Source organism: Poecilia formosa, unplaced genomic scaffold (genome assembly GCF_000485575.1).
Source record: "Poecilia formosa unplaced genomic scaffold, Poecilia_formosa-5.1.2 Scaffold159, whole genome shotgun sequence".
NCBI classification, from domain to species: domain Eukaryota; kingdom Metazoa; phylum Chordata; class Actinopteri; order Cyprinodontiformes; family Poeciliidae; genus Poecilia; species Poecilia formosa.
In genome coordinates, this window is record NW_006800098.1 from 38,607 (window position 1) to 53,400 (window position 14,794).

The 14,794-nt window shown below is 37.0% G+C and overlaps 1 protein-coding gene across 3 annotated transcripts in view; it reads right to left on the reverse strand.

The window, feature by feature from the left end:
* col7a1l (collagen type VII alpha 1-like) overlaps positions 1-14,794 on the reverse strand; it is a 56,050-nt gene that overhangs the window by 12,788 nt on the left and 28,468 nt on the right. Inside the window, exons 55-82 of one of the 3 annotated variants that reach the window (XM_016677666.1) lie at positions 14,348-14,386; positions 14,201-14,251; positions 14,083-14,115; positions 12,474-12,521; positions 12,166-12,210; positions 12,034-12,069; positions 11,915-11,941; positions 11,758-11,829; positions 11,147-11,209; positions 10,858-10,875; positions 10,744-10,779; positions 10,621-10,659; positions 10,496-10,531; positions 10,289-10,420; positions 9,866-9,961; positions 9,430-9,621; positions 9,050-9,157; positions 8,230-8,274; positions 7,311-7,388; positions 6,915-6,971; positions 6,608-6,691; positions 5,424-5,474; positions 5,052-5,102; positions 2,817-2,870; positions 2,676-2,729; positions 2,524-2,562; positions 1,907-2,440; positions 1,303-1,338 (exon numbers count right to left, since the gene is read on the reverse strand). In XM_016677666.1, coding sequence (XP_016533152.1) covers positions 1,303-1,338; positions 1,907-2,440; positions 2,524-2,562; positions 2,676-2,729; positions 2,817-2,870; positions 5,052-5,102; positions 5,424-5,474; positions 6,608-6,691; positions 6,915-6,971; positions 7,311-7,388; positions 8,230-8,274; positions 9,050-9,157; positions 9,430-9,621; positions 9,866-9,961; positions 10,289-10,420; positions 10,496-10,531; positions 10,621-10,659; positions 10,744-10,779; positions 10,858-10,875; positions 11,147-11,209; positions 11,758-11,829; positions 11,915-11,941; positions 12,034-12,069; positions 12,166-12,210; positions 12,474-12,521; positions 14,083-14,115; positions 14,201-14,251; positions 14,348-14,386 — 2,154 coding nt within the window. The remainder of the gene's footprint in view (positions 1-1,302; positions 1,339-1,906; positions 2,441-2,523; positions 2,563-2,675; positions 2,730-2,816; positions 2,871-5,051; positions 5,103-5,423; positions 5,475-6,607; positions 6,692-6,914; positions 6,972-7,310; positions 7,389-8,229; positions 8,275-9,049; positions 9,158-9,429; positions 9,622-9,865; positions 9,962-10,288; positions 10,421-10,495; positions 10,532-10,620; positions 10,660-10,743; positions 10,780-10,857; positions 10,876-11,146; positions 11,210-11,757; positions 11,830-11,914; positions 11,942-12,033; positions 12,070-12,165; positions 12,211-12,473; positions 12,522-14,082; positions 14,116-14,200; positions 14,252-14,347; positions 14,387-14,794) is intronic. The other 2 variants (XM_016677665.1, XM_016677667.1) reach the window with 2 other exon arrangements.

Here is a 14,794-nt window from a genome sequence, read left to right on the forward strand (position 1 = left end):
AGAGGAATTTCACATAAAAAAAACAACAAAAAAAACAAGGGTTGTCAGCATGTTTAACAAGGGGAATTATTAATGCCTGCTTTAATCTCTCTCAGAGTCGTACAGAAATAGAGCAGAGGAGACATCAAAGGCCCGGATTCGAATGGCGTTACTGACAGGCGAGACGGGAGAGACGCTCTCCCCGAGCTCTGATGTCATTTACTGATGCCGTGTGGATCGGCAGCGGGGCAAGCCATGATATTTTTATGAACTGGTGGCACATTTCATTCAGCAAATGTTGACCTTGCTTTGCGCTCCCATGATGATGACAATGCTGATTTCAGTGCGATAACAACAATGACTCAACTGAAAAACTATTCACTTCCCCACTCCTTGAAGTTTTATTTTATCCACAAACCTGACTGTATTTATTTTATGGGAAAGACCAACAAAACATACTGCAGATTGAACGGAATGGGGGCGAGTAAGTAGAACTTCAACATTTTATTTAAGCTTCTACTTATATAATACTTGGTGTTGGTCCATCACATAAAATCCTAGAGAAATTGACGTTATGTGTTACACATACAAATACGTTATCAAGGCTCTCTATTTTTACATTTCTATGTTTGCAATTAAACCTAGTTAATTTGAATCATGTTTAAAAGAAAGAGTCACAGCCATTAACCCTGAAAAGACAATGCATTGCTAAATTAGACCATCTCTGTGGGTGCAGGGAGGGCAGTGATGGCTCTTTAAATTGGTCTTGATTAAAATATCCCCCAACTGCCACCTGATGAACTGTCATTTTTCTTTTACATAATGTCAATCAACGCAACATCAGTGCGGTTAGTAATCAGAAAATAGAAAAGACGCTTCGGGTGACAGGAAGCAGTTTTCTGCAGGATGCAGCTGAACTCTGTCTCACATTAACGGTTGTTCACAACGATCAGGCAAAAAGACAAAACAGAACCACGAGCTAAATCGAAAGGACGTTTTCTAGAAAATGTATTTTCATAATGTTTTAGGTTCACTGATCTTCAGATGACTGAATACCTAGAGTCATAATTTCTGGCCTCAAATTATGATTTTAAAATGTTCTTCCAGAAAAATACAACAAAATGTGCACAGGGTCAAAGTTATGCATATAGTTTAAAACTTTGCTGCTTTGTTGAGTGGAAAAGGCCAATTAAGTCAACAGAAATAAATCTGCTTCACTTTTAAACCTGTAAGACTTGGACACACATAAGCATTTATACATTATGTTTTGCGTTATAGGTTATCCTTAATGTTGTTTTAATCTTAAAATAAACCAGTAGTCACCTTTGGTCCCGGTTTTCCATTCTCGCCTGGCTGCCCCTGTCACAGAAATATTAATAATGTAAATTATTAACTAAATCTTTTCATTTTAAACATGCACAACACATTCAAAATTATGCCTTGGTATGATTAATATCGCCTTCAAAGCAATGCCCTGCGATTAAAATATCACTACTGGGACTAAATATATTGTGCAGGAAACTGGGGAAATGATTTTTAATTAGATTAATTACATTAACCAGTTGAGCAACAAATTAGATAGCCGAGATAAAAATGAGATTGTTGGTCTAGAAACAATCTGATGTTTTGCTTCAGCTGTTTTTCTACATAAATGTTTACTGGGTGAACTTTTTGATTTTGATTGAGAAGCAGGCCTCATTTGAATCATTAGTGTGAACAGCACCTGTTGCATCTTGGTTAAACAGAAAAAGAAGAGTCCAGTTATGTGTTGCATTGTATGTGGCCCATGTGCTTTGTTACATTTTGCGATAAAAATAATGTTTAATGGGACGAGTTTCCACAAATGACTACTTGTACACAAACTTTTCTTATTATTCGCAGAGTGAATATGTTAGTGTACTTGGGTGAGTCACCTTTGGGTTCTTACCTTCAGAAAAAAGTACTGTGGAGGATATGGGTATGGCTGTCCAGTTTCTTCACTGTAACCTCCCCCTCTTTCCCTCTCCATCTCCGCCCTCCGCCGTTCCCACTCCTCCCTCTCCCTCTCATAGTCTCTCTCTACTTCCTGTTCTGTTCTCTCCCCCTCCACATCTTTCTCCTCTTCCATCTTCTCTCTCTCCGTCTCACGTTCGGCCTCCCTCTCCTTCTCCAGCTCCTCTCTTTCCCTCTCCATTTCCAGCCTCTCCTCCTCTCGCTGCCTCTCCAGCTCCTCTTCGGTTTCTCTCTCGCGATCGACATCATCTTCCTCCGTCTCCCAGTCGTAGTCGCCACTCCTCTCCTCCTCCACCTCGTAGACCGGATCAGGGTCGGCATCTGGTTCTGCTACGGTTACTCCCTCAGTCAGATCATCTGCTCCAAACATCGTCTCTGTATTTGCATCACTGTATATCCCTTTCTCTCCCGTTTCTTGCCTCTCCCTACTTGCATGTGCCTGAGCTTTGAGATTGTTGAGCTTTCGTCTCTAGAAAAGCAGAAAGCAATGCATTTATAAATAAAAGTAATTCAGAAACCAGTTGAGTGATGCCTTGCTGATCACACACTTACCCTCCAGCTGCTGTAACCTTGAGCTCCAGAGGACGGATTCTGGAATTAAAATAGGTGGAGAATCTTATTCTTGTTCCACAGTGACCAGGAAATTGCATTTTCATGTTTGAAACTATGAATTTTTTAAAGGCAGAACAAGATGAAAAAATTACTTCTTGCATTTCCTTCGTCCGAATTCTTCCACCTGGAGCACCAGGCATAAATATCTGCAATGCAAAGCCATTGCTGTTGTTCAACTATTAATAACTTTCATTCATCTTTTATTTCGTTGTACAGAACCAGCTGAACCTTACCGTTGAATCATGCCAAAAGGCGTCTCTTTTCACTCTGGTTTGAAGTTGAGGCGCCTGTAATGTGACCAAAACCTTTAATAAGCAAACTTCATATTGAAGTGATGTGAAAAAATAAATCGGTGCACTTCATTTCATACTTGGTTCATTATTCAGAAATGTTCACAATTCTTTCTTGGTTATCTTTGGAAAAGAAAATTTTGCAAATAAAAACTTAAGTTTGTTCCACGTTTCAGCTGAGAAGTTTGAGGCGCTTCCTGCACGTTTCCAGTCACCCCACAGCATCTCAATGGGATGAAATCTTCAACCTGGTGCATAAATTTACTTTTCCCAATTAGTCACTCAGGCTGTGGTAGATTTACCGTTATGATTTTGGGTTAACGACAACTTCCAGGATCCACTTCTGCTGCATCGTATTTTTTTCCCCTCAAGGACAATGCATGTTTGAAATCATTGAGGCCGTAAAGCATGGCAAGTTTAACTCTGTGCCTCACAGCTTTTATATTCTTTTTCTAGAAAGTTGTAGGGAGTCTCCATACTTCTGTTGTCCGAATGATTAAATTCTAGGCTCGTCTATCCAAAGAACATGATTCCAGGAGCCTTGGCATCTGTCTGGAAAACTTTAATGTGGCTCAATAAAACCTGAACAGATGCCTAACTAAAAGAAATCTAATTGATTTTTGTGTTTTGTATATGAAGCCTTTGGACATGTTACTGTTTGTTCTTAATCTCCTGCAATTCCAGACAGTTTTCTTGATAATGTATGGTTAAACAGATATTTGTAAATACCCTAAGATACATGTTATTTGGAGCCCTATTTTTTTCACGACTTATTTTGTTTTTGTGTGTGGTGGATTTCTACAATAATCAATAAAGTAAAAAAAAAAGACAGAGACTGGCTCATAGTATTAAATATTTTTACTTAAAAATACATGCACATGGATGTTAAAGACACACAAAGTAATGACAGACAACTTTCACCAGTGGAAACAGTGCTGAATCTATCTACATAACTGCTCAAAACACACTTTTGTCATTTTTATTTAAACACTTTTGGAAAATTAGAGAAGCAACATATAAAAAATATATATATTTATTGAAACGTTTCAATAAATATATATATTTTTTTAAAATTATTTTTTTAATTCTGAAAAAAATATTTGAAATTGTCAGCGCGTGGTAAAGAGAAAACTAAATTACTAAAAGCCATTGGAATAAATATATTTGGAGTCTAAAAAGGCTAAGAAAGGGAGGTTATGCTGGATTAACTGAATAGATTAAGTTTTCTCCACTAAAATGTTCTTTTTCAAAAAATAGACCCTTTTTTAAGGCCATAGATTTGGATCATTGTCTCTGTATGGAAAGGAGTCCCCGCTTGTGAAATGTTGCTCAGGTTCAGGAATCTTCACCAGTGACTAGTTTTATAGTGTGTAGTCTCTGGGGAATTAAGAGATTTCCTGTTTAAAGAAATGAGAGAGAGAAGTATTAAAAGGAACTCAGGATTTTTTTAAACTAAAATGATAAGATATGAATTTTCTATAAGCTCTACATTTTACAGTTTTGCGCCATTTCCAAGTCAAGCAAGCTCTCAAACAAATTACACTAAATGCATGCTGCTCAAAATACTATCTTGTCCTATGGTAAACATTTGTGCATTGTTACTAAATACATGGATATGCGCACTGTTTAAACTGGTGAAATATTTAGCAATCCCACATGTCTCTGGTGTTAGTATCTAGCAAAACCCAAGTTTTTCCACATTTTGACATGTTCGAAAAAACAAACCACCAATGTATATTTATTTAGTTCTATGTGGAGGCAATGACAACAAAGTAGCACATAATAATGAAGTGTCAGAAAACAGAATTTTTAAAATTTATTACAAATACTGATGTGTTCCTTGGTCTTCATGATGCTAGATTACACACCAATGAACTCTACATACCAAGTAGGTAACTGCTAAATGTATTTTGCTGCACTTAAGTTTTCAACAAAAAAATAGCACCTTTCACTTTTTTTAGTTTGCCTTTCACTTCAGAATTACCCACTACTTTCGATGGTTCATTACATAAATTCTAAATAAATCACATTGGTTTGTAAAAATGTCAAATGTTCAAGCAGCACTAACAGTTTTGCAAATCATTGTATGAAAGAAAGTTTTGCATTCCAAGGCATGCAAAGATTGAAGAGACATCCAGGTGAAATATATGTCGATAAGATTAAAAATAGAATCTGTACCTCATCCGATTCTCCTGTTACTACCAGAGGAGTGGGCAGTGTCACCTCATCCTGGGTGTACAAGCAGAGCAAACTTAAAATTTGGATGTGAATGCGACAGCACAAAAGTGAAGCACCATACCGAGTAAAAATGTTGCAATTACAACTAAAAAGGCCCACACCATTCAAGCCCAAAAGCCTATTTTGCAATTTAAGCAAAAGTAAGTCACATCAGGATCTAATCGATCCTAATTTGCCCATTTTCCTTCTCAAACCTTAAGGTTTTATGTAATGCTTCTGAGAAACAGAGGCTTAAATAGACATCTCTTTTAACAGCTTCCTGCTTGGTGGAGGACAAGAATGAATAATGAAACGGCGAGCTTCCCTACTTACCTTATCTACGCTATCCAGAGATGAAGAAGGTGAAGTGGTGGTTGTGATAATCTGAGGGGAACAAAATTGAAAAGGAGCATTACAAACATGCTTTAATTTCAATCCCTCCCAGGTATAAAGAAGAGATGCAGCAGAGCATCATCCTGTAACTGGTGGCTGCATAGTTTTCATTGATAGTGTCATAAAATATATAGCTGTGATAAGTATGAAGTTTTGGTGTGTAGCATGCTGAGAAAGGCAAATGAGAGAGAAGGTCAAAGAGAACAGGAAGTGCTTTTGTTTATATTCTCAACTGAAAGTAACCTTGCAATGACGCAATAGGCTAAGCGAATGGCAACTTGCCTTCATTTCTGATTACATGAGACGGAAAGATTAAGAGACTCAAGTCCTAAAACACAAGTACAAGTCATAAGTCTTTAGGGCTGAATTCTAAGTCAAGTCGTTCTACAATCTAGGATACAGACACACGAAACCATTCATCCACAATAGTACATGAAGGTAATTGAAAGTCCATACATGCATTTCTTTAAGAGACAGCAACAGCAATACAAGGGATCCAGACCCCTTAAACTTTCATATCTTGTCACATTATATTCAGGAGGTTCAATGTATTTTATTGACATTTTAGTCAGACAATTAAAAAGTAGCACTGGTAGCACCTAGGATTTGCAAGGAGAGCCGTTGTTGAAAGTCCTGCTGCGGCCTCCCACAAGCAATGTAAGGGACAAAGACAATATCTGGAATAAGTGTTCTTTTCAAAAAACTAAAGCGCATCATCCTTCTTAGATTCCCAGTGTGAAGCATGGTTGTGGCAGCATCATATTACGGCGATGCTTTCTTCAGCAAAGATCAGGGAAGTTGACTAGAGGGAAGACTGATGAGTTCGAGGAGTTTCAACGCTTCACACAAAATAATGTTTTTACCAACACACTTGTTTTTTTTTGGGGTTTTTTGACTGACCCTCTTACAAGAGTGGGAAAAACTTTCCAGAGAGCAAACTAACTTTCTCTGAACAACACTCAGGGGACATCCCTCAACTACATCAGAGGGGAAAAACAAAATAATATATTCCTATAAGGGGGTTTTCATTGGAACAAAAAGATAACTTTCATTTTATGGATGTGTCCTTGTGCATGCTGACCAAGCTAAAATGACACAGTATGCCATCCATAATGAGCAGTTACCTGTGCATCGGTTTCTCTGACGGTGGCTAGAGGACGACTGGAGGTTTCAAACGGGTCTGGACTTTGTGTGAATAGCTGTTCCTCCTGCAAAGATGATTCAAAGAACATAATTAAATATAAGAGTTATATTGTCTATTGTTTCAATCGTGCTTTGTTTTCATACACAGGACTTGGGAATTCATCTATTTAGGCTTCAAGCCGCATGCAAAAAAAAGCATTGAGCATATTTTACATTAAAAATGAATCATGACGTTTATACCCAGTCCAGCTGACACAGATGAGAGCATTCTGTTTGAAGCAAATTTACCTCTCCCTTCCCTGTCCTCTCCAGAGAGACTGTAGGTTCGTCTGGGAAAAGTTCTTCCTGTTTCAAAGAAACAAACAAAAAATTCTATCATCATAACTTTTAAAACATGCACACCCTTGGTGCAAAACATACACAGCAGATGCAGCGAGCTGCACTGACAAACTAATTCAACCCTAATGATTAAATTCAGGTAGTGGGTGTGTCATTAATCAACGCTTTCCAGTATTTGTGTGAGCACAGATATCTTTGAGTCCCCAGAGATAACTGGAGGGGGGGGGGGAAGCCTCTATATCCCCCGAGCTTGAATCTGTAAGATAATCCACGTCATCAACATCACATTTAAGAAAAAGCTCCCAACCGAGACTGAATTACTAATTTGGTGCAACCACTGCCTACCTCGTATTCATAAGTATATTCTTCATCGTCATAGAAGTCCTCGTTTTCCTCTTCCTTTTGCTTGTGCTCGTTATTCATCTTAAGAGAAAAGTTGCAATTATCAACATTTACATCAGTTGTGTGATTGAGGAGAACAAAGCCAAGAAATCACAGAGCAATCCACCGATTAAGTCAACATTTTCATTGGAAGCACATAGATATTAAAACAGACACATGCTCCATATTGCAGAGGCATCATCCATAAAATCTACTGTTAATTGAGGGTGTTATAACTAGAATTAGTTATTGAGTCCTAATTTATTAAAATGTAGTTAAAGGAGCTGTTATTTCTTGTCGGTTTATGTTATGTTAGAACTGTTAGAGTTTGTTTTTGGAGTTTAGTAGGTCGAGAAGTGTTAGTTGACATTAGGGGTGTAACGATTCATTCGGCTCACGAGACGGGACAATGCAACATACAGCGTCTACGGGAAGACGACAAGATGACACTAAGAATATTTTTGGGAACTTTTTTATTTTTTTTAATCAAAGTACAGCCTCTTAAAAAAGTTTAGAAATGGTTATTTGCCACCAGCAGAAGGCAGGGTAAAAATCTATTATCTTAAAGGTGATAAAATGCTTTGCATGCAGGCAGAATGCACCTGACCATGTCTCCATACTCTCAGCATCAAATTATAAGACAACTACAACTTCTGAACATACATTAAGACTACAGAAAACTTGTTCATCACGTGTTTTTTTTTTTTACTGATTCTCAAGTACTTGCGTCTTCCCCATAGCGCCACATCAAAAACTGCCACTGCTGGCTTTGACTCGGCTGATAATATCAGCTACACCCCTAATTTCTTTGATTTTGGTCAGTTTAAAAGAAAAGGTAAGTTCAGTTTCCATGTTTAGTTTGACACCCTTTAAGGACATTTACCAGGCGTCGTCTCTGCCTCTTTTGTCGTCCTTTATTTCCTTTGCCCTGGTTAAAAAGTCAACAGTCAGAGGGGGGAAAAAAGAGAAAAAGATACAAGTTCCTCATGTTTCCGATGTTGGTAAAATTATGGTTGATAAGTTAAGAGTGATACTAACAGCAGGGAAGAAGTTAATGATCATCAAGGTGAATACAAAAATACACAAGACGTAATCCAGTTTTTATTTATTTGAATCACACCACTGACTTCATGTTTTAGCTCATTGATGATTTTCTTCTCTATTTATTCAGAGGAATTTTGACAAAAAATAAATAAAGAACTCAGTTGATGCAAAGTTATTGAGACAAAAGTCCACCTTACAAATATGTTTATGGATGACCGAAGTTAAACCATTCATAACTAGAGTTATAGCAAAGTGAAGTACTTAATTTAGTAAGTACTTTAGCGGCAAAAAATATATATATATACGTATAGGGATTGCAGTAAATCGAACGCCAAATATGTTTTTCTTCTGTTATATTTTCTGGGTTAAGAATATCTTTTAGGTTAACCTTTTTTTTACTGCATACATCTCATTAGTGCACCAACTCCTGCCCACACCTGCAACACCACCACTGTTAACTTGCAACGAAATGTCAGAGATTTAAATCTTTACATGTCTTCAAGAGCTGATTTGAATATTTTTATTCAATTCACGTCATTATGTTTTCTGTAGAATGAGTTAAAACATGAAAGGCAAGTGTGCACCATTAAATATGTGCATTAAATTAAACTGAGTAGCATTTCATGTGTATTTAAAGTGTATTAATGAGAAAGCTTTACTTTCCCATGTTCCCTGTTCTTCTTCTTTGGTGCCGAGTTCTTCTTCAGTGGGTCATCCTGTGTGAGGAGAACAGTCTCCAGCACAGTTTCAGGCAATACTGAGACCGTCTAAAGACACATTTAGAACATTTCAACAAAAATTATGGATAATTTAATTATCAAATTGCATTTTGATATTAGTTTAATTCAATATTTAAGGTAGATTTTAGAATTCTAATTAGAGAGTGATTTGCAGACAGCTAATTAATGAAGTTATTGAACTGAATAATATTTAACCACAAGAACAAAAAATGACAAAACGGAATAATAATCAGTCACATCCCAAAGCAGCGTTAAATTATGAGATTCCAAACAACGTTGAGAATATTAGGAGTTCCTACCTCCTCAACGTTGGTGTGGTTCAAGGTAGAATTGACCAGAGTCCGATTCATTTTGAGTGAAGACACTTTGTCCCCATCCCAGTCTTCTTCCCCTGTCCCTTTGGATCCCTTTAATTTGGTGACTTTCTTCTCTCCGTCCACTGTGGTCATGGTCCACAGCGTTGGACCCTCTGCGGTTTCAATCAAAGGTCCCTTCAGAGAAAACAAAATGAAAGACGGTCAGAATGTATGTAATTAGGGAGATAAAAAGCCAGTACTGCTGCATGTTAATCATGTTAATGGCAACAAAAAACATGTCAATGTGGAACATATCATGGTTCATTTAATGAAACCTCAGTGGAAATGTATTTCTATATTTAGACCTTGTAGTTTTCCTTATTTTATGAGGAAATTCATGCCTTAGCATCAGTTCATCATTACCAAGTTGAATACTTACAGCTGACAGAGGATCAAGCAGTTCGCCCTCTAAATGTTTGTCCTCGTCATCTAATGCTATCAGTGGCTTGTTGGTGAGGTCAAATTTCAAAGAACTCTAAAAAAACCAAAAACAAAACAGTCTATTTCTTCATAATGTTATGCAATGACTGATTTGATTAGCAAAACAAAATTCTTACGCATGAAATATAAAAGACGCCGAAAGATTAAGAAAAGCAGAATTTAAGAGTAGCAGAAAAGAATGGTGAGGCTGAATATTATTTGACTCTTTCTTGGATCCTTTTGCATTTAATTTTCTTTACTGCCTCAGCATGATTTGGACATAATGTTGACTTGCTTATATTACATTTCTATTCTTCCTGTCCTGGCTGTGTAGAGGCCTCTTGGGGAATGAGCAGAAAAAATCCAGATTGACATTACGTACAGTGTACTCGGTGATGATATTGGAGGTGTGAGTATCAGTTTTTTCTTTTTTCTTGGATGTAGTGAGCACTTGGAGCAGTTCCTCTATACCGTCCTGCAGCAGCCTGTCAATCAAAGCCTTCAACAAAGGCAGCTGTGGGGAAAAAAAAAAACATGACAATGTGCCATCACACTTAATTTTCATAGACTTATAAGGTCCAAATCTCACCCTTATTCCATAGTTTTCAAACATTTCTTCAACGTCCTAAAATGGAGGCAAAATATTTTCAGTGACAATAGCATAAACCCAGAGAATGTATCCCAGAGGAGGAATCACAATGTCATGTGTTCAACCTTCATCTCCAGAGACTTTCCAGGAGCGCCAGCATCTCCCTGTATAGATATGGATGTTTATAAAGCGCACAATAAGGCAGTTTCCATTTTCATGTTTTTCACATTTAAATCATCAGTAACTACCTTTTCCCCTTTCAGGCCTCGCTCTCCTTTCCCCCCCTGAAAAATAGGACAAATAAAGCATCAAGCTCATATTTCCGCCTAAGCCATCCTCAGTCAACAGTGATACAGCCTTACCTTCAGTCCTGGTGCACCCTACACACACACACAGAAACAGAGGAGCAAGACATTTTGAGCATGCATCTAATATGCATGACATCAAGCTTGCAATGCTGTTTTTATTCTTTCCGCAGCCAGTTTCAACCTAAAGTAAAATACAATGCAGCCATCGCTCATCGACGATTTAGATTCTATCCAGGCAATGCATGAATTATGCCGAGCGGCAGCAGGAATGACGTGCAATTATTTATGAGCTGCTCATGCTGTATGCAGAAACATGTTGTGTATATAGAAGTAGTAAACTCACAGTAGCTCCTGGTGGACCCATTGGGATTGGAAATGCCTGCCGAATGTCATCAATTGTGGCGCCCTGAACAAAGATATCTCCACTTAAATTACATGTAGATTTTCCTACATGTCCTATAAATGAAAACTGGGGGAGTGTTATTGGTATTATGGGAGCCAGTGTGTGGAAAATTGGCAGCAACATTGATTCTGCTCATTTGTTTTTCAAAGTTAACTGCATATAAATTGCTCCACGTGTGGCACATACAACAATAACTTCTTTAAATGTTGCAGAAAAATCATGTTTTAGTATATTTTTCCTTACTGACGTCAAAGCTAGCCATACATAAAAAGTTCCTGATTTTTAATATTGCTTTTAATCCTTCCATACTTAGAAATTAGTAGATTTACAACACATAAAAAAACACCTACTAGTGCAAATGAAATTAAACTTTGAAAGAAATTGCTACACAAACAATAAAACAATAAAAATGTAAAATCAAGTTGCAGTGATTGTCAATGCTCAAAATTTGTTGAAGGTTGTTCTACTTATAGTTTAAAAAAAATATATGAAAGATTTGATATCTGCTTCCAGGTTAAGGTATCACAATGAAAGCATGGGTTTATTTCTACCTCAGTCGTGACTAGCACCTGCCTACCAGGCGAACCTGGAGGCCCTGGCTCCCCTTTACTTCCATCTTTCCCCTTTAAAAAAAGAAAAAAACAATTAGTTGGTACATCAGTTTAAAGGTGACAGAACGATGTTTTTATCACCTTCAAAACGACTCACATTGACACCAGGATCCCCTTTGTCGCCCTTAAATGTAGAGGAAAATTAACACTTTTCCAAAAAAAATCAAAAATAAAACATAGCACCAAAATTGTTACTTTGAAGTATTTCATAAATACCTTTTTTCCATCCTCTCCTTTGAATCCATTTTCTCCCTGTGGGTAAAAACAATGTGAATGTTTTGAAGCTCATGGGAAAAGATACATAAAATATGGAGTAAGACTGTCATAAATGTAGCTTGCATTTCTCACATCCTTTCCAGGCAGGCCTCTCTTCCCATCAATGCCTGGTCTCCCCTGAAACAAAATCAAAAAAGGTTAAAATAGCATTCTAAATGTGGATTGAATTGAACCCTTTTTGTTAACAGTCCTGAGATTACACTGGCTGTAAACTGAAGAAACAAGCAATCAGTACATGAAACTAAATTGACCACAAAGCTTCATCTGGAGCTTTTTAAAGTGATACTCACTGGAGTTCCTGGTAATCCAGGCATTCCAGCAATCCCTTGCTCTCCTCTCTGTTCATTGACACACACACACACACACAAAGTGATACTCACTGGAGTTCCTGGTAATCCAGGCATTCCAGCAATCCCTTGCTCTCCTCTCTGTTCATTGACACACACACACACACACACAACTTGCTATAAACTTGATTAATCAGAGAATATGAGGAATAAACCTAACACACACTTGGATTCGGTGAGCTCCAGAAACTACTCCTGCCTTCAAGTGTCCCAGATCATTTCACAGGTCGGATGACAATTGGGTTTTTTCCGCATCCACATGCACTGAAACTTGTACGTACGTAGCAGTAATGCTTAAGAGTATTATTTAACACTCTTCAAAAGTGATTGGTAAAGCTTGAATTACATTGTGTCGTGCAGGGTAATTAAACATGCACCAATTCTGCACAAAAAAAAAGATGACACCGTTTCTGAGTGATGCTACTTTTTAGTGTGGTGACGGCACAGTGGTAAGGGAGCACTTGACTTAGACTCCCTTATCAGTCCATCACCTGTCAACACACACAAAAACCCCCCACCTAAAATCTAAACCGCATTATAGAATCATTCAGTTCTTTATCCAAGCTTCCAGTTTGCTGTAACATTTGCAGTTTACAATTTATTGCCCACTAAGCATCTGACACAAAACCTGACTAAATGTTTCCTATTCTAGGTCAGTTACTTAAACAGCTTCCCCAAAACATTTAATTTTGTTGCCAATAATGGCATTCATCCATTTGGTAGACTCATCTGTCATGAACGATGGGTTTGTGTATTTTTGATTTTGTTTTTAGCTTAAGTTTTGGTTTCAAGCTCATTTAAATAGCTTGAATTCATCAAAATCTAAGTGAACACAAACTTCTCAATTTATAGAAAGTAAAACAAAAAAAACCTTTATCATTCTGTCATTCACCAAAAATGAAATTAATTTATGTAATCCTAACTGAAAAGTTTACTCTTACTTAATCTAAATAAGAAAAATAACAGTGTTCTTATACAGATTCTCCAAGCATCTGGTCTGAACTGTATATGCAACTTCAGGGGTTCTTAAACACAACTTCTGTAGGGTTCACCAAGTTTGATTTACTACAATTTAAAGACAATGCAATACCAAACATAATGCAGTTTAATTCCCATTTCATGGTTGTACACACCAGAATATTACAGTATTATAGAAATTTAATGGGAATATTATGAACAACAATTATGTATCATTAGACCACATCTTTCCTCTCCTTTGCAGCATCTTATAAGAATAGTTTCTAATGATAAAATTAATCTCATTATCACAATCTGGACCTGAATAAGTAACAGAAAATTGATGGCTAATTACACAATTTAGATATTAAATTATGTAAATCACATAAAAAAAGTTGCCCATTAAAAATAGATTAAGATTCTAGTTCATATAGCGCATAGTAGGGTTAGTGTTGTTGCAGCTGACTTGATTGTGCCGAGTGAAACCTCTTCAGCCTGCAGCACTGCCACCTCCTTAAGTCTATAGATGCATGCATGCATAGAGCTCACAAAAACATTTTATAACGCAGACATCTTTCCGCTATGTGTGGATTGGTCACAGGTCTTTCTGTGCATCTAGAGACAATTTTGTACCAATTTGAGAGCTATTTAAAGTAACCATTTATTGTATTTTGTATGTACTTACTGGACCAGGTTCTCCTTTATGCCCTTTATCTCCCTACACAAAAGACAAAACATCTTTTATATTTTTCAGTGATGAGAAGTTACAGAAAACTCTTGACAGTACTTTTCAACAATTCAACCTTTACTCCTGGTTTTCCTAGAAGGCCGTCAAGTCCATCTCTTCCAGAGCCCTGCAAGACAAAATGTTTAATATCTGAACACATTTTAAGTCCAAGATTAAGTCCCACAAACAGAAGAATGCAACATGGGATTTTATTTTGAGGCACCTGCAAATTTCCCGGTAATCCAGGTTTTCCTTCTGGTCCCTGGAAAAAATTTGAGAATGTTTAATTTAATTTCTTGCAAGCAAATATTTATGCAACTGCATCTGTTAGTACTGTTGTTGTCCATTGTTAGCAAATAATTTCAAGCAATTTTCAATAATTGATGTTTTAAAATACCTTAAAAACTGTGAACTTATTCCAAGACCGTTTACACAAAACAAAACAGAAATTAATATACAAAAGGGGATGAGTGATATATTGATTAGATTCGATGTATTGACCCAGTTCAAGCACAACCCTGCCCCCACCTATTTCTCATGTTTTTATGTGATCTTTGAGCCAATTGGAATTTGCAGTTATCTTATGTTACAGTTGAAATAATGATTATATAATGAAATTTCTTTTCAAGTTCTACAATATTTATTATTAACGTAAAAAAATGTTTTCGGT